The 25,461-nt window shown below is 43.9% G+C and overlaps 1 protein-coding gene across 1 annotated transcript in view; it reads right to left on the bottom strand.

The window, feature by feature from the left end:
* The window catches only part of col25a1 (collagen type XXV alpha 1 chain), an 83,609-nt gene that overhangs the window by 38,052 nt on the left and 20,096 nt on the right, over positions 1–25,461 (bottom strand). The window contains exons 3-4 of the mRNA XM_088292576.1: positions 10,008–10,052; positions 7,080–7,087 (exon numbers count right to left, since the gene is read on the bottom strand). Of these exons, the coding sequence (XP_088148702.1) occupies positions 7,080–7,087; positions 10,008–10,052 (53 nt within the window). The remainder of the gene's footprint in view (positions 1–7,079; positions 7,088–10,007; positions 10,053–25,461) is intronic.

Genomic DNA, 25,461 nt, shown 5'->3' with positions numbered 1-25,461 from the left:
CGCAATCAAATTGTTTTTGTGCAATTTTGCATCGGGCAGCAATAGAGAAAAGCATTTTTGGATGGCCTTGCATGTACTCCACTTTTCCTCTGCTCATTTTCACATCATGTGCGAGTCATCTACCCGCACCTGCCTCGGACCTCGGCCCATCGTTTGGTCAGCACTTGGCTGCACATGAGCAAACGCGGTATGGACAGGGAGTTTAGAGACTATTACACCCCCTCTGTTGCCCCGCAAAGATTGTTTCAAAGTGAATTTCAGTGAAATAGCACCGGGCGTCTATTTAGCACGTTGCCTGTGCAGCTTGTGGTTTTCTGTGTGCCCCCAGGAAGCTTTCTGATTACCAGCTGTGAGTCTTGCGCAGAATTTTTTTTTTTCCACTGCACCGACAAAAGCAGTCTGAGACGCACACAACCAGAATGATGTTACCCACCGGTGTGTGATTTGCTGAAGAGCGGTCGCCATAGTAACAAGGTGCTAACGTCAAGTCTGGCTATGAAAGGGCAAAGAAAGTATGTGATACTATTCATGCACCAAAAAGTTCTGGTTCCACCTCGAAATATGACACTTTGATCTCCATGCCAATGTCACCTTTGACCTCATTGGTGGAAAAAGTTCAAGACGTTCCAAAAGTCCGTCACTGATTTTACAGCAACTCACCCAAAAAACATTTAAAAAGCGATGTGCACAGATCACATCTTTTGCCACTTAATGCTGGGAAACCACAAGAAGATTTGTAACAGAATTTCCCCGTGTGCATATCGTCTGATTTTACGGCCAAGCGTTGGATGCCGATGATGCTTCTTTCCTATCCAGATTCAAATCTCGCTTCTTGAGTCTCTCGAAGCCAAACCGTGACCACTGTCTCCTGTACTGGCCCGAGCGAGATGTTGATGTAAAATAAAATAAAATAAAAAACTTTACCACCTTGGGGGGAAAAAAAGGAAGGAGGAAAATATGAAAGGCAGAAACTTAACAGGGGCCAAAGCCGCAAGCAACATGGAGAGCATCTGCATTTAAAGCACACAATATAACTTACTTGACTTCATATTTCTGGCAGAGAGTAAACGACGACTAATGAAACGATGCTGGCAGGTTTGGCTGCAATCCCGAAGAATATTTTTGTATGCCGTATGCCTGTGTATCTTTTTTATTAATAAGGAGCTGGTTTTACTTTCATTTTGTGTGTTTTGGTCCTATGCCACATCACAAATACAAATGTCTGGAAAATAAATGTACGTTTGCATTTATCACAACATGAGGAAAACAAAAGAACTTTTCTGATCTTTCAAGATGTTCGCATTACATTCTGGTGAGGATAGATTATTTTCTATCGACAAATGGGTGGATCTTGCCAAACCTGTCAATCAAAAGGTGGCTACACCCCAACAGGCAAAATGCACTTAAGTCATAATTTTGTGGCTGGAAACTAACACAGTGTTGATGCAGAGGAAGACTAAACTATTGATTCAAGCGACCAGCTCCGTGAAAGTCGCTTTGGTGAAACACTACACTACCAACAGCCCAGAATCCTTTCGTTCACCGGATTCCAATTGCAAATGAATGTCTTTTAATTTTTTATATTTTTTTTACATTATCATAGGCAGTGTCGCTGCAGTTGTCGTGGACACAAAATCATTCATACGGGCTTGGCCGCCTCATCTGACAAGATGCAGAAACATAAGGATGGCGCTCGGGACCTGGCTGGACCTGCCGTGTAGTCGTTTTCATCACAGCGACCCTGGTAAGCGTAGCCAGGTCCAGAAAAAGCCATCCATCAAACGAGAGCTTCGGATCCTTATTGGAGGTGCCGAGCCAATCGGCCTGCCAGCATATGGATCCAATCAGCTCACCGTGAAGCCCGTTTTTTTATTATTTATTTTTATTAAATGGCCTCGTCTTTACAGGCGCGACCAGCACCGCAACATTAATAAGCATGCATGTACACAGGAAGCTCAACTACACCATCCTCGAGTGTTGACAGCAAATTTGGAAGATTGGCGGAATCCTAACCACCATCAAGTGGCCTCGCTTGGTTTCCATACATCCAAACAAAAAATAAAAGTGGACTGCTTTCACAGTTTATCAATCTATCAAAAGGACATTTTGATCAAGAGAAACAAATTTACGTCTCCGACTACTGGCGCGTAAGCTATAACTCTTGACAAAACGAGAAGATATAGTGTACGTCAAACGCAGACTGTGCCTGGCAAAAGCAATAATGGTCTGTAAAAATTATTCAGTTTTATGACGTGTCAACGCCATGGTTACGTTTTAGGGAAATATCATATTTTGGGTTGAGATAATTACTCCCTGATGCGAAGGTGACCTTCGCTGGCTGTCATGCTTGCAATAATGAGCACATGGTTAAGGTTAGGAGATGATCGAGTCTTGACTGGCAGGAGAACATGTGAAGCTTGCGGTTGGAAACAGAGGAGGAGGAAGCCACTTGCCGTCTCCCGCCGCAACATTTGGCTCCTCGGTCACCCTCACGCAACATGTGGACGTCGCCTGATTTTCTTCCTTGCGCAAAATTACGACTCCTCCAGCCACGAGAGGGCAACTTGTGTGGGGACAGCAGCTAATCTATCTGGAAATAAACAAATCGGTTTATTTTTCTTTTCCGATAAATCTCTGTAAATGGAAAATAAATGTCTACTATGTGAAACGCCTTGTGACCAAACCCGACAACAGACTTGTGTTTTCTCAAACAATGACGGCGTAATTAAGTAGCTGTCCCTACCTTTGTTCTGCCGCGGACCGGTTCATACAAGTCGCTAATTTTTGCGACCCGCAACCGGAGTTGGGAAGCGGAGGTCGCTGGCACGCGTTGCTAATGATAACCACTAAAGCCGAAGTCTTCTGTCATGTCATACAATGAAGGCATGATTAACTTACGGTTTGTTAGCATCCAAAATTAGCGACTGATTATGATTTTGGGATGGCGTCGTGTTGATGTGAACGGCAACTATGCCGTGTCAATTAAAACTGGCATAAAGTAAACCGAAAGGTCGTCAACGGAAGTCAAGGTAGTAGTTACGCCACTACGAGAGCCGCCTTCAAAGTAAAAGTCGGCTAAGGCTATTGCATTGGCATCAATGACTCAATTGATTCTTTGGTAAGTTTTATTTTGAAGTTAGCCATTGCGCAGGCGGCGTGTTCGTTGATTAAGTTTGCAGCTTCCTTGACACGTCTGTCTGTAATGACGGTGTCGGAGTATGAGACAAAAATATAATCCTTAATCATTAATTTGAGGACTCGTTTCACCGCGGTGGCCCACTGCTGTTGATCACATGATGGTTTGAAGCCCAACTTGATAAAAAAAAACATTTTCTTTACAGCCGGCGTCTTTGAACAGAAATTACATACTTCTTAATGCAAATGTTTTGAAAACTGGATTTTGGGATCAGCCTCACCACAGAGAAGAATGCCGAAATCAATTTGAATGATTCAATAAGACTATAAAACGAGGCTGCAAAATGGTGAGAAATATCCAGTCATCGTATTTGCTCTCCAACACGGCGGCTGTGTTTGCCGGATGCGCAGAAACCCGCCCGACTAAACTGTCAACAATCAATCAAATATCATTGCTACTACCCGCATACATGGATACCAATTCACCTAGCATCCCTCCAAGTTTAAGCCACGAAAAGACATCCGCTAAAAGCATCTGGAGGTTCAACGATATCCCACCGGATATTTGCGAGGCTTTTCCCATGCCACGACAATGTCGTACGCTGGCTGTCATTTCTGGTTGTGTGGTTTTTTTTTTTTAACACCTTGCTCCTTTGCCTTTTCTCTGGGATGTGCGCACACTCATGGTTGACAATGAGGCACTCCAAAGCGGACACACCGGTGAACTATCTAAAAGGAAGGGTGCAGCAAGCTATCTAGCTAACTGGGCATCACATGCCACCATACATGCTCAAGGTCTTTATTACTGATGGAGGGGCTGAATTTTGGCGCGGTTTTAGCCACGCCCACCCTCCCCCCGCATTAAAAAAACTAGAAAACTGAAATGGTGAAAAACTATTTAATGCTATATCTCCAAAAGTGTTTTTGCATATTTTCAGCAATTATCCTCATATAGCACTTTAACTCTGGATAACTACAGTATAAGTAGAGAATGAGAAGAATTCAAGCCAAACTAATCCAAGCCCGAACAAATGGCCGAAGAGGTGCGCCCATATTTGTCCATGAGTTATTCCAAGCGCCGCCGTGCTTTTCGACACAATAGAGGCCGTTGGCACCTGTTTCCAATCTTCATGCCACAGGGCTAAGCAGCTACTGGCTATCTCCCATGGAGCCATTTGAGCTCCATCCACCTTCTCGTCGACCTCTTGGCAAGAACGGGGAAATTAGCTTCTTTCCCAGAGTATCAAACTATTCCTTTACACACGCAAAGAAATAAGTGCAATCTTCTCCAATTGCGATGATTTTCGAAAAAGAAAAACGTCCCATTTGGATGCGGCAAATGCAAATCCATTGTGGCTGCGCCGGGGTACGAGTTTTGCATATAAAAGACTGCTGCGGGCATCATTAGTGGAGAAAGTGCTCAATGTTGGAAAGGGCTTCAAGCCGTGCCGTAAAAACAAAACAAAGGGAATTTATACACCTCCATCTGTTACTGGTGCAGCACACGAGCCCCTGAGACGTTTTTTAACTGTTGGAGGACACGCATGCGAGCAATCAGAAGCAGAATGGGCACAGACGGACGACCACAAGCGGCTGGTGCTCCTCGCTCCAATTTGGACGGAGAGGTTAGGCCCGGCTAGGGAAACCGCACTGGAAAAGCGACTTGGAATCGCATCTGGTTCCCATATCCACAGTGTGTCACAATTAGCCAGTCGAAAATGACAATATACGGTATTGTGTGAGTTGGAATCGGCCACAATGGAAACTTCTAATGAGATTTGTTGCCAGTCTTTATGTGTTAACACGTGGGAGGTTAGACTTCCCGCTCACAGGTTTGGGGAGACATTTAACTAGCTTTAAATAAAGAGCAGGTGCTTTTCTTCAAGAAATTTTCACTTGCATAAAAGAGGAAAAACAGAAGATGGAAAATTCATCCATGACCAGGATTACTGAAATCCAGTGGTGGGCGGTCAAGGCCTTCTCGGCTGGCCTAACATAATCAAGAAAAAATTATCATATTCTTCACATTGATGTCATGTTATATCCTAGTGTTGAATTTTTAGGTTAGAGTTTTTAGCCAATCAGAATTCAGCTTGCATGTGTTGCCAGGCAGATTTCATAACACCAGTAGCACGCACAAGTCGTCCGAGGCCTTCAGATACAATCGTGCGGGTGTCTCTTCTGTGTCTCAAGGGGGATTTTACCATTGATCGACAGTTGCGATAGCCAATCAGATCACGAGTTGATGACGGTAAGGCCTTCTCGCTGGCCTTACGCTGAAGGTGATGAACGGGTCTTACAATTGGATACGCACTCGTGGGGAGGTAGAGCTATGCAGGATCAATGCACCAGAAAGTCGTAACTGGCAATGAAAATCTAATAATAATATTCCCTTTATTAGTCCCACAATGGGGAAATTCGAGATTCGAACCCAGGTCTCCTGGGGAGACTGGGCCCTGAACGCGGCGCCTTAGACCACTGCTTTTTTTCAAACCACAATGGCCGAAGGAGGGAAAATTGTGGATTTAATTGCAGATACACTTGTGAGGCCACTTTCAAGAGAAGCTTGGTCGTCCAACACCCGTTCACTACTGCGTAAGTGTCTTATTCCTCCAGCCGTGGTGTCATAAATGATGATAATATGAGCTGGATTTATTCAAGTTGGACTAAGTAGGACTTCACTGGAGGCCTGTCTCATAATGCAATGATAAGGATCCATACAAAAAGCACGTACGGAAAAAAAAAAAAAAAGATTTATTTGTCCGATCCAGAACCCAGTCGAGCGGGGCCGAGAGGCGAGACCACCTGGGCTCACTTACTTCCCAGGATCCCGGGAGCGAGCGTCTGCAAAGGCTCCCAGGATTAACTTACGACTTTTACAGCTAAGTCAGCACATGCCAATTCGACGCGTTCAATCACACTCGCCCCCGGACGATAAATAATAGCAACGACACACGCGAAGCTCCCCCGAGCGACGGCGAGTCATCGTAAGCTCTGCTGCTTTTCTATGCATGGATTTGTCTTTCTCTTTGAAGAAAGTTTTCCATCTGTGATGTGCCGGATGTGAAATGAGGTGTGAAAACGGCTGCGAGTGCCACTCGCTGGCCGAGGGGGAGGAGTTTGGTTTCTGCCACCAAATTTGTCAGAATAAAACAATTTTGAATTTATTTGTTGGAGCAATCTATGATCACTCGTAATAGTTCATTCTTTTGCAATCCGTTGCTCATGTAGGGCTGAACGATTTTAGGAAAAATTTGTATTGGAATTTTTCTGACAGATATTGCGATCTCAATTTGATTTGCGATTTTCTTCACAATGTACAGTGACGATTACAAACATGACAGAAAAATGCCACCATACAATTAAAAACAAAAATGTTTGCCGTAATAATGCAAGGTCACTAAAGTTTTCTTAAGTTTTTAAAAACTACTTTGTCAAGTATAATTTTGTATTTATGTGTAATTGTGTATATGATAATGCATTTTTTTAAACCCCAAAATGTTTTACATTTCCAACTAATGTACATGAGCGTTGTAAATGTCAGATATGTCAATAAAGTCATTGTCCCTGAGCAAAGCTAAATTCATTGAAGAGCCCTTTAAAAATAAAAATAAATAAAAAAAAAAACAGTTTTGAGGATCTCGAAATTGCATCGTCTGAGATTGCGATTTCCGTTCCAAAACGATACGTCATTCAGACATACTGTCATGCCCATCACTACTGGCTGTACCAAAATAACCAAATAAATTGCACCCAAATGTTAAGTTTCAAGAGGAATCTGGCTCTTTACTTCCTGTTTTGGCAGAATGGTCTCATTAGTTGTCGACTTCTAGCCAGGAAATGAGCATCAGCTGCTCCTCTGCGACTGTTCAACCTCTGGATTGGTGTGTGTGTTTTTACCTTTTTGCATCTTTAAGTAGAATATGCAAAGCAGGCATACTTACAGGAGGTCCTGAAAAAGAAGAAGAAAAAAAAAGTCATCGTTAATAGAAAGACAACATTCACGGTGCTCATTTGGTCTTGTGTACCGGCTAAAAGGTGTTTGTCCCCGTGTGTCAGAAAATGTTTTTCCTTGGCCACCGCAATTGGCAATCCGGTGACACATTTGTAGCTGGCTCTACTTTTACAACTACAAGGGACTCTGCGCTTGTTAAAAAAAGCCCCCCCCGGACCCGCCCATGTTTTTTTTGTGAGGTGACACCTGTCTTTTTTTCCCCCCTTTATTACCACACCTGGAATGGCCTTGCTCCCTGGGCTTCTTGTTAAAACATCGCCTGAAATTTTTTTATTTATTTATTTTTGGATTCCTACGATCTCTAAGTGTTTTTCTGAGTGCAAATGAAATCAGTCGTTTATTGTTTAGTCTTTTATTGAAAATTAGTCAGAAAGATGACGAAATTGAAAGGCGAATATTGTTGAGCTATCATCAAGGATGCGACGTTAGTGTAGCAACAGAGCTAACACAATAGCCCGCACATTAAAAGAAAACATTTTGACGGCAGAGGGCTGCATCGTATCGTCGTTTTTATATCGCACTATGACATATATCGTCATATCATACAGCTTTGAATAAACGCTCAGGGGTGGGCAAACTTTTTGATTGGCGGGCCACAAATGGGTTCTAAAATTTGACAGAGGGGCCGAACCAGAAATAGATGGATGGAGTGTTTTGGTCATCTCACCTCATCGGAGAAAAAAAATACATTAAATCTTTAATGAAAGTGAACAAAAGCCTGACAACAATATATATGTCTTTGAAAAACCACAGTATTTAGAAAATAAAACCTTAACAAGGTTTAGTCTAGGGCTGTCAAAATTAAAGCCTTAACTCAGGTGATTAAATATTCTAACTCCGTTAACTCAGTTTGATTTACTTCAAATATGATTTGTATACTTTGCCAATATTGAGCCATATTAGTTGTGCATCTTTAGCATGTCTCAGAACAAAACACTGTGTTTAAGTTACCACTGGGCCTTGTAAACCAACACTGCTGGAGTGTGGCGCTTGTGGGCAGTTTTGAGAAATGTTTCAAAGAAAAATGGCTGTAAAGATGTCTCCGTTTAGATCGTATTCAAGAATAAAAGAAAGCTATTAGAACAGTCTTTGAATTAAATGCACGTCATATTTGGGGATTTTGCATCAATTCCAAGATATTATTCAAGTAAATATCGGTTACAAGCTTCGCAAAAAAAATTGTAGTTGAAAAATGTGATTAATCGCGATTAATCGGAATTTTTCCGTGATTAATTAGTTAAAAAATTAATCACTTGACAGCACTAGTTTATTCATTGAATTTTTTTCATGGTCGACGGACCGGATCAAACCGTTTAACGGGCCGCCGGTGGCCCCCGGGCCGTCGTTTGCCCACACCTGCTCTATAAAACGGTCTTCAGCTCCGTGAAGTTGACAGGACTGAATCTACGAGTTGACCACCGTAGCAACAAAATGATGATTCCCGTGACTTTCCAGCCATTTTTACGTGGATGCAGCAAACCCAAAACATCGACCTGATGGAAAGAATCTTTTACTCTTACAATGTCAATCAAAAGCATCACTTTCATATCTTAGTGAGCAAACGGCAAATGGCTGAGAAGTCCTTGATTATCGCAGTCATTTAAAACGGAGTATTTCGTCACTGATCACTCCCATTGGCTGTTAGCTAGCAAATCTTAGCATGAGATGGAAGTGGATTATAAGAAAAATCAAAACACTCAAAATAAAAAGCAATTGAGTATATTAAGCTCAACAAATCTTATCACTTAGACTTGATGCCGCTCGTTTTATGAGTGCGTCAAGCCAGCTTCTGGATATGGTATGCTGTGCTAGAAAAAATAATGAATTCTCACGCTACTGAGCAATTTCACGGTACACCCCAGGAACTTGACTTCTCGTGAAATAACGACATTTTTCTCTTCACATTTATTTTGTATCATACAAAGAGCTCGGAACAATGTTTGGAGTAATCGGTGGCGCCGTTAATGAACGCGCAGGGCGACGCCAGCTGAATGTGAGTGAACGCTTCCATCTTGTCCAGCGTCATGTAACGTAACGGGGCTATTAGACAAAACACAGTATGCCGTCCGATTGCCTTTAATAAACTCCCGCGCCGCGTCGGAGCGCGCGGCTCCAGACTTGAATGGCTGCCATTGTTTTTCCCGGCAGATTCAGCGAAATGAAGCGTCGTTTGCTCCGGCTGAGCGGCGAGCGAAAGGGAAGCGTTGCACAACGGCGCCATTGAAAGGAGGCCAGCGAGCGTCATGTTGATTGAGACATTACGCCGTAAACAAAGCCTGGCTGGATTTCAGAGCTGCAGCAGCGCTATTGTCTGCCTGTCACTGGAATCCCCGCCTCTTGCTTTCATATCATGCGAAAAGCTTTCAAGTGCTTCAAAACAGAAAGAAAATTGTTGTGTATTGTTGCAATCTCTTGGAGGAACAGCTCTTCAATGTATGAAAATATGCGGGATTGAAAAGGAGGAAAGCACACGTGCATATATATGAAATATTATGCAGCGGTGACCACGCTGCAAACAAATACAGTGCGGCTCAGCCTCAATATCGCCTGGGGAGTTTTGACGAGTCAGCTCGGGAGCAGACACTTTTCAACTTTCTCATCCCTTCCCAATGTGGAGCAGTGGGCTGGTATTCCAGTGCAAATCTAGCGTTCCTATGGCGACCCAAACGGCAACAGTGAAACCACTAATTGCACATCTACGAACCTTTTTGGCTTCCCAAGATATACGCGGAACTTTGACATGATTGTAAAATACAGCATGGATTGCCGATGTCCTCCCGAATCATTCCTCAAAGAATTGTGGATTGGGCCAGCCTCGGCCACACACACACACACACAAAAACAGATACACACATACCGGGTTCTCCATTGCGGCCTCTCCTTCCTCGCTTCCCCGGAGGTCCTGCAACAGAGGAAAAAGGGCACATTCTAGTGACTTTTATTTTTTTTTAAAGAATTAAAGTTAAAGCTTTAAAAGAATGGCAATTGGTACGCTGGCTGGTTGGTTGTCATGGTTACCGAGGATGCATCACGTTACTTTGTCTCTAATTCTGGCCGACAGACTTCAAATAAAGCCACAAAGTCAAACTGGAAGCCCTTCAGACAGTTTGTTTATCCTTCGGTTGTTTTTTTTTTCTTCGTCAACACCAGCACCCTTCTGGAGAAATGAGACAATTACACGCTTTGGTGACTTTCATGCGCTGTGTTTGTATGAGGTCGCATTCACTCGCTGACAACGAGAAGCTGGAGCATGGTTCCCAAAAATGCCCATCCCGGGCCGGGCCTCTGGTGTACCGATGGCAGGTATGGAAAGAGTTTTCCCTCCACGGGGTTTCACGCAGTCAAAAGTTGCGATTGTTGCTTTCACAAATTGAAAATTTCAGCCGCTTTGCACGGCACATGAAATGGACTTGGAAGTCAATGCAACTATAGAGGAAGAAAAAAAATCTGCTTCACATAAAAAAAAATTATTTTTTTTTTTAAATTAAATAAACTAAATGACAGGAAACAAAAACAGTTGATGGAACTGCGCTCTTTTTTATAGACGCATTCATTTTTATGCTAAAATTGGTCTATGTAAAAAAAAAAACTTTCCATTCCATTTTCTTTTTTTTAAATGAAGTGACCGTTTGTATTTAAGATGCCTTTGGAGTTTTACAGCAAGAGAATTCGTCGGAGACATGGTTGATCTGCGTGACCCGATTGGACCTCGGCTTTGCTCGCTCCTCCTCAGCATTTTATCACTTTGACAACACAAGCCGTCTTGATTTATGTCCCTCCGGTCGTCCTACTGGGGCGCAAAACGCAAGCTTATGTTGCTTCCCCCTTCCACCATGCTCGCTCCTCAATTCCATCCCACCGTTTGGCTACGCGTCAGCCTCCAGCTCTGCTCTTCTGGACGGCGTTCAGGATAATGTCTGACGCTGCCAACCGAGGGTGCGTGCGCGTTTAAAGCGCGTAACCACAGGTGGACGCAAGCTCGGGTTGTTCTCATCAAAGACCGTTTAAAAAAAAAAAAACACAAAAAGGGTTTCCTGTTCTTGGCAGCGCCGTCTTTGTCATCGTGACACTGGAAAGCGCTCGGAGGTTGGCTCTGACGATACGATGCACTCGTGAGAAAATGTTGGCCGCACGGGACGATGACAGGCCAGACAAAATAAGCTCGATTCGTTTTTCAGATACCGTCACATATTCACACTATTTCAAGACTCTGATTACAACCTGAAAGACGAGATGGCCGCAAAAGCGTGCCAGCGCGGGTGTCCGGTGCAGGCCAAGAGAAACCGAGAAGAATATTTCACTCGACCAAACCCAAATGAAAGACTAACCGGATTGGTACCAGCGAAAACAGCTTTTCTGATTTTGTGACAATCGAGACCCAAAGCATACAAGCAAACTTCTGCCGCGTGTCATTTGGCCACCACGTCGTGGAACAGCTCGCTCAGGAGGGGGGAAAAAAACGAGGGATTCAAGTGGAATGCTCCTGTCGCAGCGCTAGGACCGATGAAAAAAATTGACAACTTGTACATTACAATACAGACATCAAAATTGACATGAAGGAAAATTATTTTGCAGTGGTAAAGTTGAATTGACAGGACAATGTTTGATAAATATTTTCAGTTGATGTACATACAAGGCTGAAGTCATTATCGAGTCCAAATCAAGTTTGAGTCACAGTTGTGCGAATCCAAGTCAAGTCTGAGAAACGAAGGAATGAGTCCAAGTGAAGTCCGAGGCACAAAGGGCCCAGTCAAAATCAAGTCCGAGAAACAAAGGTCGCAGCCCAAATAAAGTTGGAGAAAAAAAATCGTCTGAGTTCAAGTCAAGTCCGAGACATAGAGGTCCAAGTCTAAGTCAGGTTTGAGTCACAGTTGTCCAAGTCCAAGTCAAGTTCAAGTCAAGTCCAAGTCTCAATGGTCCGAGTCCAAATAAAGTTTGAGTCACAATTGTCTGAGTTCAAGTCAAGTCCGAGTCTCAATGGTCCGAGTCCAAATAAAGTCCGAGTTACAGAGGTCCCAGTCCAACTCATGACCAAGTCACAAAGGTCTGAGTCCAAGTCAAGTCCGAGCCATAGAGGGCCGGGTCCAAGTTAAGTCCATGACACAAAGGTCCAAGTTAAGTTAAAGTCAAAATTGTCTGAATCCAAGTCAAGTTCTAGTCACAATTGTCTGAGTCCAAGTCTAGTCCAAGTCAAGATTGTCTGAATCCAAGTCTAGTCCTAGTTACAGAGGTCAAAGTCCAAGTGACGGCCAAATCACAATTGCCCGAGTCCAAGTCAAGTCCAAATTACGGAGGTCCGAGACTAAATTAAGCCTGAGTCCCCAAGGTCCAAGTCCGAGTCCAGATGTGTACAAGCGTAAACCTTAAGACATAAGCTGAGAAATATCCCATTTTCGCAAACACAAAATTAGAGAAATTTCATGATTCTCAACCCTCTTAGATGGCATCGTCGTTGCGGCAGGGATTTCGCAATTTCATCATCAACTCGTCCATTGGACTCACAAAACATTTATATTTTTAGTCAAGTACGAGTCAAATGCCAAGCGCTCCTACTTCCCGGTATACTTTCAGACTAACGGGAGTAGCGCTCGAGTCCTTTTGCCCTGAAATTTTGTCCAAGTTGTTTTAAATCTCCAGTACGTGGACGTGTGATTATCGTGAGTCCGCATAACGGCTAACATATTGTTTTAGTGCTAACAAGCAACAATCCCGCACTTCAAAACCACACTGAAGCAAAACAAGCCCAGCCAGCCTCCCCGGACAAACACGGAGGATCGTTTGAGGGGCTCCTCGCAGGCCACGGCGAGCCTCCCTCCCAGAACCCGTCCAACATTTCTTCAGCATTATTGTTCGAGTGTGGCCAAAAACAGCAAAGTCGGGGTCTCGGCGCAAAACCTCACAAGCATCAATCAGGTTTGACGAGCACTGGAAGCGCTCTGGAAATGGAGTTCTGGTGCGGCAGAAGTGGCCCATTGCTGGCGTGACCGTTTGATCAAATAGTTTTGTAAATATAGCAATTGTGTCAGCGCCGACTTTCGACTTTCACCCTCTCGGCTCATTTTTCGCTAAATCCCCAAGCGACCTTAGTGTGTTTGCACGAGCGTGGGCATATCCTGAATTTCACACCATAAAGGAACTCCCGAGAGAAATAGCTTGCGCGGTCCTGATCCCGCAACTCGGTCCCGACCCAAAGGAAAGAATGGGAGGTTTGTCAGCATATCTCCGACGTCGATTTACAAATCGAGTCTTTGTTTAACCGTCGACGGACTTTTTACGACGTCTCCGCAGTCCGAGAGCCTTCTTGAGTGACACGCTCATTTCTCGCATAGCTGACAAAACCCATTCAAGAATTTCAGGAGGATTAAGTCGAGACAGACTTTAACATCTCCCATTAAATCCCGCAACACGCTCGGATGACTTGATTCAACCTGGCAACCCTCGAGCATCCAGGTCAAACGGAACCCAAGCTGCACAGTCGGGTTTTCTTGGTGGATTTTTGCGGAAAAAGGGTCTGGCAAAAGGGGGAGATCGTTTTTTTTTTTTTATCCAGGCTCATAATTGAGGCGCATGACAATGAATAAATCCTGGCGGAGAAAAACAGGAAGGAATGAATTGCAAGTTTGAAAAGCGGAGTCAGCTCAGGAAGTTGCTTGCCCGGTAACAGATTCCAAGCAAATCAGAAAAATCTTACGGGAATCATCTTCCTGTAACTGAAAAAACGACTTGGAACCTGAAAATAAAAATTGTCCGACAATTCCAACATGAACCAGCCGAACGGTGTCAGTCAGCAACAGAACAACGAGAAGAAGTTCTGGAATTCGTCTCCATCGACTCTGGACTGGATTCGAGGTCACCGGTTAAACGCGTCGTTGACAGAAATAGAAGACCCCTTGAACTTGTGACCTGTGCGCAAAAGCCTTTCCTGGACACATGCTAGCCTTCTCACTGTCAGTTGTTCAACTTCAAGCAAGTTTGTGTGAAATGTAATGACGGCCAGCGAATTCAAGCGCACTCCCGGTGTGCTTTGCTAGCTTGCGTTAAGCTAATAATGCGGAATGTAATAATGTCGATTCTCGACAGTGGCACACACATCACAACAAAATAATCCAAAAGCTTTATTTTGTCCATTTATGCGCCAAAGCCTTGACTTCCATGAGTTCACAGGACTGCACATTCAATCCTGTTCCTCGATGTCCGCCGTCCTACCCGTTTTCCAACTCTCAAATGAGCTAATCAGCAAGGTCTGTAGAAACTAGATAAAGATCCTGATAATTTCAATCAGGTGGGTTGCGGCAAGGACAAACGGATAACAGACAGGACAGCGGACCTCGAGGAACAGGATTGAAGGCATTAGACTTTACTTCTTGGGCTAAGATGAGCATGCTAGCCGTTCACTGTGTTAGATATATTTTTTTTGTTTTATTTCTACAGAATAACATCCAATTTGCTATAAAATAAAATATTTCGATCGAGTTATCATAAGGCTCAATTTTAATTGACAGAGAATAATTTGTCCTGAAAATGCAGCGTTTAAGGGGGAGTCAACCGAAAAATGGTCTTTACAAGATTATGTTCTACGCAGGCCCACAACTCGAAACTTGGCATTCTGATAAATTGTGTGTTACGAATGCGAGTTAAACAATAAAATCCACCCGTTTTTAGCCATCTCAGGGGGCGGCCATTTTGCCTCTTTCGATCGACTGAAAATGACATCACTGTTGCTCAGGGCTCAGCTGACGACCAATCATGGCACCGCTTCAGAAAACAGGTGAACACTGATTGCTCGTTACCTGAGCAACTGCCATGTCATTTTCAGTGGACAGAAGTGACCTCATGGTCACACCTTGAGATGTACAAAAACGGGTGGATTTTACCACTTGACTCAAAACCATCATATGAAATCAGAATTCCGTGTTTTGACCAGCTAGCCTGCATAAAACATCTTAAGATTTTTTTTGTGGGGGGTTGACTTCCCCTTTAAGGCCGCATTCAGCTATTGTTATTGACAAATTACACAGGAAGCCAAAGAAGTTAGCTGCAAGGCGTTGAGGGCTCGAGACGGAAGCCTTCTGAGAGAGTCTTTTCATCACCTTGAGTGATCAATGCGCTTTCCTCTGGCAAGAGTGCTGACATATTTTGGAGTGGAAGTGGCAAGGTAAAGGGAGGGGGAGGTTGCAGTAATGAGCCCATTGATTGGCTGCGTTGTATCTCTTTAGACAGCCGTCCCAGTCAGGCCTATCATAGCAAAGGCTTCAGAATGAATAACACGTGCATGCCATCTCAATGTTACTCTTGGAGAATCACGGCGGGAACTATTCAGCATGTATTAAAAATAAAAGAGGCATAATAAGTTTGGCTTGGCATGACGACTCAATGAACATTTTCCTTTTGATTGTTCTATCTTGGAATACATATGTGTCGAGCGGTTCACAAACACACCAGATGAACTGCGGTTATGACAGAAGGGCAGTCTGGAGCCAAGAAACGAGACTCGAGTTTTGGGACGCCTCGCCATGGCAGAAATTTGTTGCGTTCGCTTCTCTGGGAATTAGAGGCGTGGATTGTCTTACTTAAACATGATTTGTTTTTTTAGTAGGTAAAGTAAGAAAATTCACACTCTGCACTTCGAGTGAATGTGAACGTTTCCTTTTTTTTTTTTTTCCAATTTTTCAGAATCAGTCAAACTGACAGAGACAAATTCAAAGACACAAGAAATGGGACTGTTTCTTTAAGCAATCAGATTTCAAATTCATCCTCACAGGCCCAGTCACTATCTTTTCCTTCTTTACTCAAAATTCTTCGAGGTAATTTCGACCGGCAAAACACATCAGTCGAGATCTGCATCGCCGCTGAATTTGATGTCTTTACATTTTGGATTCTATTCTCACGTTAAACGTTGAATATTAATTCAGAGCTGCTCCAGATTCACATTGCACCGTTTCAAGGGATTCTATTGCATTTTCTTTTTTTTTTTAAATACCAATAACCATTTTGATGAATCGAGTCCCCCTCACTGAGGGCGCAGGAAGCAAATGCGCACTTTAAGTCCGGCAGTTACTTCAGCTATATATAAATATCTGCATGAATATTCAAAAAGCCCGTGACGCCTCCTGGGTGCACTTTTGAAGCTCTCCGAGAGTACCGAATACTGCACCGAGCAGAGTGATGTTTATGTCATTTTCCCACACATGCGCTCGGCCGCTAAAATAGTTGCCGTGGTCCAGAGTTCGCCTGCGAGCGAGCGGGAGGGACTCGAGTTCAAATAAAATACTTTCTATGTGTTTAAGAGTCGCGTGGCTATTGGATGTCGCGGTGAAATTATGTGGAAGCCGACACCTGCGGCCAGCGGACGGCGTGACTCCTGGCCGACCTCCAAGACGGCAAAGATGTGTGCCCACCTGTGCATGTGCGTCTGCGGCGGGAAGTTTAAGGGACCCACGAGTCGTAAATCAAGGACCGCTCCAGGACAGTTTTTGTAGACATTCAGTCATGATGGACTTCAGTGGGGAACAGAAAGAAATCCTGCCTCCAAAGAGCATGACTTGCGTGGACTTGAAAAGTAGGACAAAATTCAAAAAAGAAAACCAATTTAAAAAAGATTTATTGAATTTTGCAATGACACGTGCAACATACCAGTTTGTAGTTTTCTGTTTACATGGCAACCAATTGCGCAATGTGGATACGATCTGGATTGAATTTGGTTTGACATTCTCACAATTTCGATTCCAGCTCCGGACTTCTTGTGTGGGTTTTCTCCGGGTACCTCACCTACTGCCTGAGGACGGCTGCGAGCTGCTCCAGCACCCCCCACCCCCCGCAACCCTCGTGAGCGGAAGCATCTTAGAAAATGGATGGATGGATTTTAATTCAGATTTTTTTGTCTTTCTATCCACATGAATCCAAAGTTCCTCTTCTCTTTCCGCAACAGCGTCACAGAGCTTCATCGGACCATCTTGTAGTAAGAGCCGGTGGTCCGACGCGGCGTTTACTTGACTTTGTGCACACGAGCGTGACGGGCGAAGACTCTTGTGTCATCGATACTTCATCTTGTTGACAGCAAGACAAAGGGACGTACGTTTCAAAAAAGCAACACGGAAGCTTGCGTCTGAGACAACCACAACATCAACTCAATCATTTTTAAGCGATGGCGCTACTTGCGTCCGAGACACTGGTCGCTATTTTGCAAACCCACCTGCGCTCTTACATTCGCATCCTCCAAAGACCGAAAGCGTCAAATCACAACAGTACCCATTCACAAGTCCGGAGTGGAAAGATTTCCTCATTGGGCAGTTAAAGTAGACTCACGCAACTTAGAGCCAACTTACACAGTTTATTTTCCCAACCTGGAACAACCCCTTAACCCACTCCCGGGGAAATGAACTCTTCCTCCAACCAAGTCAACGAAAGCAAATGAGGCACACACTGGCACGAGGGAGCACATTAGAAGATAATCCTCGCACTCAGGAGCGTCAAAGACGGGCTTGTGATCAAAAAGACTCTCGGAAGACACCATAAAGCATGCAGAAGTGCAATCCAAGGCCCAGAAATAGCGTGACCGAAGAAGCCAATGAACAAGGCTGCTGTTTTCCCAACTTCTATCCATGTTTCCTTTTAAAAAAAAAAAAGAAATCCCTCACAAAAGCCGAGTCATGGACGTGAACAACAAGCTTCATGCACATTTTCAGGAATGGACATAAAAGCTTCTTGGCTGCAGGGAAGTTGAAAAAATGTACACATGACAAATGCGTCTTTTATCGTCATTAATACAACTGCGCGTGTGAAATGACCAAAAGGACATTTTTTCCGGCTTCCCAGAGAAGACAAAGACAAAGTGTGTTTCTGCAGCATTCACCTCGTTGCATCGTATTTCCTCCCGATATGTCACTCAAACTGACCAGGTCAAAGGGGCCGAGGGGCTGGGGGGTCATGGGGGGCTCGTCCTCTTGGGATGATTCGAAATCCGGAGCCTGTAGTTACAGCTGGTCGACGGGCCACGGGGAGAAAAGCTGGCACGACTCTGTGGACGCACCTCTTTCTTATTATGGGATTGAGCCCAAAGGGACGTTCGAAAACAAGCGAACCAAGTCATGCCTCGGACGGTAGCCACGTCAACCCCAAATCTCAAATTCTAGAAGAAAAGATCTGATCTCCAAGCAGCATAACGGCTTGCTTTCAAGTGTTGCATTAAAGACGAGTGTCAGATTTTTGGGGGGACCTTTAAAGGCACCTTATTCAGCAGAGCGGTCCAGCTGGCGGCCACGCGCGACCACCGGCGGCACGCTAAACGAGAGCCAGAGCAGAAATATCAAAGCGGCGGTGAGAAATCGACAGCCGTTTTCAATTAAGCGGGACAATCATCTCTTCTTACGTCGCCTGTAATGAGTGAGATTAGAGCAGATCCCGCTCCGAATCCATCCTGTTCCCCCTCAAGAACCAAAAGAAGACACGCAAGATTTAAACGGCGAGGCAAGCGAGGAGTCTGCACGCCAACCTCGGACTTGTAAACAATAGAGAGGTACAAATGGAGACGCTTGGCTGTGGAATGAAGGGAACAAATAAGGAGATTTGCTTTTAACGCTTTCTTTTCAAGCCACCCAGTCGCAGTTAAAAGAAAAAAAACGACGGAGGACACAATCGAATTATTGCATGGAACCAATTAATCGGTTAAGGCAGCGGTCCCCAACCTTTTTCCCGGTGTGGACCGGTTCATACAAGTCCAGAATTTTTGCATACCGGCAACCGGAGTCGGGGAAGCGGAGTTGGCTGGCATGTGTTGCTAATGCTAACAGCTAGCTGCTAGCCAGTAGTAACCACGAACGCCGGAGACTTGTGTCGTGTTATACAATGATAGCGTAATTAGCTAGCGGTTAAAAAAAAAAAAATATATACATTTTTTCTCAATTTACTTAAATGGAACAACCGGCTGATCTAAAAAGTCCTTTGAATTGGAGCTCAGGTTCTTAGGCTGGACGTCAGTCTGTCGGTCCAAAACCGATGCGGTTTTCCCGTCTTAACTTCCTGTCACTAAATCAGCCTTGAGTCCTAATCATCAATCTCAACTCTAATGATCCAAAAAGGAGGAGGAGGAGGAGTCGTCCTTTCCCCAAAAAAACAACCTCAATGGCATCGATGCATGCCACCTTTCACCACGCCTTCGCTTCATGGAACTACAAAGCGTCGTTCCAAAACAAAACCAGGCCGAAGATGACGACATCAAGGACAATGAAGACATTTCTGATATGGAACGATGGAAGAGAGGAAAGAAAGGGCTTTCCTCCCGGAAAATGGCTCCACTGATTGCCGGCCCGCTGGAGCAGAGTGGCAGCATACTATTCACATTACAGTCGCCGTATTACGGCATCGGGATGTTCCGTGAGAACCCGTCAATGGCGTGCACTTGCGGGAAGACGATGAAAGGCGCATGTTCGGATGCTCGGGTCCCGATTCTGCTTCAAGCCATCCCCGCCGATCTTGTCGAATACTAATCAGTTTCATGAGCCGAGCATGAGCACCTCTGTCAAGTGCAAGCGCGGCTTGAAAAACGGGCCTCGTCGTGAGAGCGCAAGACCAACAAGGCAACTCTGTTCTACGAGTTCCATTTTATCAATCATGAATCGCACGGAGGCCGTTTTTTTTTTTTTTTTTTTTTTTTTTTTTTAAAAGATGTGCTCACGTGTTTGTGGGTTGCGGGAAAAAAAAAGATCTTTTTAACCCAACTAGACAATTTTGGTTATAACAGACACTGAAATCATTAGTTCCCTGGATTTCCATCAATGCATACGTCAACCTCGGTCCACTCTGGAATGATTCTGCGGTACAATTTTTCAAGAGAAAAAATAAATAAAATAAAATAAAAAAAATTTAAAAATTAAAAAAAAATTAAAAAAAATCAAGATTTATTTAGCGCATTTTCTGAAATCTAGAGCACCCCCTACTGGTGAAAAAAAAATCCACAGAAAAGCCACACTGTTGTATTAGCCGCAAGGTTCAAAATCTAAGAAAAAAATAGCGGCTTATAGTCCGGAAAATACGGTAAATGAAATCAATATAATTGTGTTTCATAGTCGTGACGCATTGTTTTATGGGATGTTCTATCCTTCGCTACAATGACGTGTTTTGAGTTATGGGCTGTCGGAGCAAACAACAAGGCTCGAAGCCAGCTAGCACAGATCTGTTGCTTGTGAATGCCGTGACAAAATTGATTTTCACACCGATAACACTCGAGATTCCATTCGATAATTGCAGGTTATTATAATTAGCTGTGCTTTAAAAATTGTCGCTTAACGCTCGTTGCCACGTGGGCGGAGCTAATAGCATCGCGGCCAAATTGTTTGGCATCCGTTTCGTCATGTAATGTCGTCATTATTAGAATTTAATCTCGCATCTGCTGATGACACCACCTGCACGCGACTCGAAAAACAGTCGCAGTAGCGTGAACACCCTCTTATTCTTGAAAACCCCCTAAAAGGCGGCCAGACCGTTCTTGTTGGCGCACACACAACTCAATTTTTGTTGTTTCCATTAAATCTGGGGAACACGGGCCGAGCGTTTGAGCAGCCAAAACGTTCTACATCTTTACTGTGGAAGCTCAACTTGTTTTCCCCTCCAAGACCTCCATTCATCGGCCTCGCGTGCGCCAAAACTCTTGCCACGGAAGACCCTTTGAAAATGAGCCTCGCACACAATTTACAGACACACTACACTAATTCCACAACAATAGTTTTCCACACAACCTTTGACTGAATAACTTGGAGCAGGCTAATAAGGAAGCGTGATCGAGATTGGCCAATTACTTGGCTCGGACACCACATTACTTTCCAGTACGCTGAATTATGATTTGAAATTAATTTCACGACTCGCAATGTAACACAAAATTGCTTGGCTTCCAATTGAGAGCCGACAAAGACACCAATGATGCAGAATCAGCCTTGAGGTTTCACCAGGATTAAAGTAAATTGACCCAAGACTCCTCGGTGATTGTCTGTGGTGTTCGGCAGTTAAAGGCACGTCAACGTGGACAATGGCGCAATTGTTGCGCAGCTCACTTGTTATGCCGTCGCATGACATGGGACGTGTATGACGCAAAAAAAAGAAAAGCACGTTAAATGTCAAGAGCAGGTGAGCCACACTCCAACTTGTCTCTGAGGAGAAACGTCGTTTGCCGGCTCGTTTTTAATTGGCTGCTGCTTGATGCTGTTCGACCTTTTCTTCCTCCGGGAAACGATTGTGTCGTTAATATCAAAAGAAATGTTTTTAAAATCAACTCCAAAGGCTTGTGTATTAAATTAAGAAGACAAAGAACTTTTTTTGGGGGGGGCAATTTTTTGTTTTAGTTCGTTTTGTAAATGTAAAATGTGGTTTCAGTTAGTTTCCATTTTTCTAAAATCATTTTAGTTTTTTGCCTGCTGGCCACAGTCAGCCTGCTGCGAGTTGACACAACTTTAGCTTGACTCCCTGTAATTGTCCGAAATATAACTAGTTGGGGTTCGTGTGCACATTCTTGCTCTTGTAAGTGGTAAATCATTTTTGATTTTGTGGAGGTGAGCTGACGTGATCTCACGTTGTATGTCAAAGTATTGAACGCTTTTGTCTTTTTGTCATTTTGGTGGCGATCGGTTGCCGTTTTAGACAATAGAGCGGACAAAGCCTCGCTTGCCTCCCTGCTGTGATGTCGACGCTGAAATCCCCTCTTCCCACCAAAAAATAAAATTAAAAATTAAAAATATAAAAAAAATAAAATCAATCACAAGCCAGCTCCAAAAAGGGGCGTGCCAATTTGTCATAAATTGCATCACAAAAAAATAAAAAAAATAAAAAATGTAAATCACGGGGGGGTGGATTTTAGTACTGATGTCATTTTTACATGCAAACCTATTATATTACATTATTATATTACATAAGTGCAAATTTTAACATCAATGAAGTGTCCTAACGTAAAAGGGAATTTGAACAACAAGTAAATATAAAAAAATAAAACAAATTAAAAATAAATAAAAAAAAGAGTACCGGGAGAATCCATGGAACCCATATTGAGAAGCGCTTCAACTTGCCTCTCAAATTTCAAATGAAAGCCGCTTTCCTAGTACACAAGCAGATGCCCCGACAGCTGACATTTGCCTTAACGCAAACGCTTCCGGGCTGAAAATGCTTCGTTAACGTCCGCGGACAAAAGCTTCTCCACCAGCTGCATCTGGTCTATTTCAATGCGCTCTTAAGCGCGAGCGACTCGCCAGCAGGTAATGTCTGGGGTGTGTTAAAGCCACAGAGACAGGTGCTTCCGAATGCCCAACACAGCGAAGTGAGATGCATCAGACACAAAAAAAAAAAAGTCAGGGGCTGTTTTCAAATTCTGTGAGCTACCGAAGGTGCTGGCAGGCGCTGACAGCTGCATGTAAGCAAGCGGGACCTTGACTTCAGTTTGGGTTCGCCACCCTTAAGAGGGGGCGGAGGCAGCGGTGAAGGCTTCACATGAGGCCCATCCTCAGAACTGCTCTTCAAACTCGTTAGAAAAAAAAAAAAAAAATGTAATTGATTTTTTTTTGTTTTTTTCTAACGCCCTAATTTACTGCTATGGCTACCACGGTAATGAAATTGCTGCGAGAAGTGTTCTATTAAAACCAAAGACCTGAAAAATTAACGACTTCCATCGTCTCGCCCGCCAAAAGCAAAAAAAAGAATTCTGGTTTGATTAGAATGTTCCTGATAAGCGGCAGTTCGTTAATGGTTGCTTGTTCTGCTCACAAGAAAGCAGATAATACGCCGGCGTACATGATCAAAGTCCGGAAGTCTTCCAGAATCCCATTTATTTCTCCGCTCGCAAATCCGAAACCCTCCTTGACATTTCAATTCTCTTGGCTAACTGCTGTGTTTTGACTCGGCCTTTCACAGATGAGGCTTTCATGCAGTGGTAATAACGCAACAAATCATCCATCTCTTACAAGGCAATGAAAAAAAAAAAAAAACCCAATGGAAGCGGGCATTACATTCAGCTTGCTGATGGATGGATTTTTTTATTTTTTTTTTTTAAATGAAGTCACTTTTCCAACGGAGCAAATCCACTGCTGTGTGCCCTTTCAAAAATAATAATAATAAAAAAATATTATTGCATTTTTTTTCATCTCACAACACGGTCTGACTGCTATGTTGTCAATGAGGAACTAAGTATTTGTTTATCTCTGCCCTAAGCCCGCCGCCCACAATAAACGAGAGAAGGGGGCGGCGGCGGTGTTGGTGGTGAGGAGTCGGAAGAGCGGAAAAATCATAAACAAACTGCCTCAGAGAAAGCCAGCGCAGGTAAACATGGAGGTCAGAGGGGAGGCTCTTTCGCACACCAAGATAACGAGGACCTTCTGCAATGAGCGAGAGGCGATCGACAGCGAGTCCGCACTAAATGTTTGTGATATTTCGATATCTTGTCATTTTGCGATTAAAACCATCCGTTATCTGAGTCGCGACGCCTCACGAGGATCGCGGGCGTGCTGGAGGCTAACCCAGCCGTCTTCGGGCAGTAGGCGGGGTTACACCCTCAACAGGTTGCCAGCCAATCACAGGGCACACAAAGACAAACAACCAGACAGACTCAAAACGACAACTCGGCTCAATTCAAGGTGTCCAATCACCCGACCATGCACGTCGTTTGGAATGTGGGAGGAAACCGGAGTACCCGGAGAAAACATGCAAACTCCACGCAGGAAAAGCGGAGCACAGGACCTTTGAACTTTGAGGCGGACGTGCTAAATAGTCGATCGCTGCGCCGCCTGCCATTAAAACGAGTCAGAGAAAAAACAAAAAATAAATTCATTGCGACGACACCCAGTGACCTCCAACGTACGTTTTCTTTGAATGAGGGCTCTCTGCGGTATTTTACGAGCGTCTTATTTTACGACTCTTAAAATGGCTCGCCGTGGTGCGGCTTAGCGTTTCAACCACAAAATAATAAAACATCAGCTCATGCGTTTTTTTTTTTTTTGCTCTATATGTCAAAACGATGTTCCATTCCATATATTTACGGCAAAGTCGCATCGCTGCGCAAGTGTCATTGTTGCGCCGCCAACTCAACAATAACGCACAAACTGCTGCACAAGTTAATTGGCGAGTATTTTTGTTTGCGTTGCAAAGTGAGAAGCGAATTCAGGAAATGATCAACGCGTCTCTGCTTTTTGACAGCAGACGGGGATCACGAAGGTCACATGACATGAAAAAAAAGTCAGTTGGCAAAGAGCAGAGCCTAAGAAGATACGGTACCCGCCAGTACACAAACGGAATTAGCAGTCGCGTGAACTCCCAGAATCCATCCGTCTAGAGCAGGGGTTGGGCAAACTTTTGGATTGGCGAGCCTCAATGGGTTGTAAAATTTGACAGAGGGGTCGGACCAGGAGCAGATGGATGGACTGTTTTGGTATAACCTCACCTCATCGGCGAAAAAAACCCAAAACATTTAATTTTAAATCAAGTGAACAAAAGCATTACAACAATTTAAAGGTCTTTGAAAAACCACAGTATTTAGAAAATAAAACACAAACAAGGTTTATTTATTTCATTTTTTTCAAGTTCGACGGGCCGGATTCAAACGTTTAATGGGTCGCTTGTGGCCCCCGGGCCGTAGTTTGCCCACGCCTGTTTTTTTTTTTTTTAGTTCCAAAAGTATATCCAGAAGTCTCCGCCACCAATTCCAGCAACATTTGCATTTTGAAGTTTACAAAGAAAACTTGCTGTGTTGCGCAAAATGCGACCAAAGAGTCAGCAAGTAAGCAGCACGGGTGGGAAAAGTGTGCTTGACACGGGAGGCAAGCGAGCGTCGGCCTTTTTTAAAATCAGACTACTGAAGCATAACAAGATACGAGCTGAGAGGTGGCAGCAGGGCTCGAAATCACCTCCCGGAACTCCGATATGGTTTGCAAAACGGGTCTTTGACTTGAAAGTCATGAATTTAAAAAGCTAAGGAAGTAAAAAAAAAAAAAAACGCACGATTACTGGCAAAGGCAATGACAAAGAAGAGAAGAACTCCAAATGAGTTAACTTGAGTGATGAGAAATGTCAAATATGCAGAACGGCTCGCGTTGAAACACTCGTCGGGTTCCACCACTGGAAGCAGGACAACTCGTAGTCACATTTTGCGGCTTGCGCAAAGCGCCAAAGATGAGAGGAGCAAAGCGGAGAATTCCAGTCAGCTGTCATAGAAACACCAGAAAATAAACCGGCGATGAATTGGCACCAAATAAAGCAGCAATCAATACTTTGAACCCGGGAATCGTGGAAAGAAAATTCCAAACGTTCGACGTGATGCATATCTGGATTTGCATGATGCGGCG

The sequence above is a fragment of the Idiotropiscis lumnitzeri genome, chromosome 4, assembly GCF_059441095.1.
Source record: "Idiotropiscis lumnitzeri isolate Australia: NSW breed Sydney's pygmy pipehorse chromosome 4, RoL_Ilum_1.0, whole genome shotgun sequence".
NCBI lineage: Eukaryota > Metazoa > Chordata > Actinopteri > Syngnathiformes > Syngnathidae > Idiotropiscis > Idiotropiscis lumnitzeri.
The sequence above is the reverse complement of the archived record's forward strand: the minus strand, read 5'-3'. Positions and strand labels throughout refer to the sequence as shown.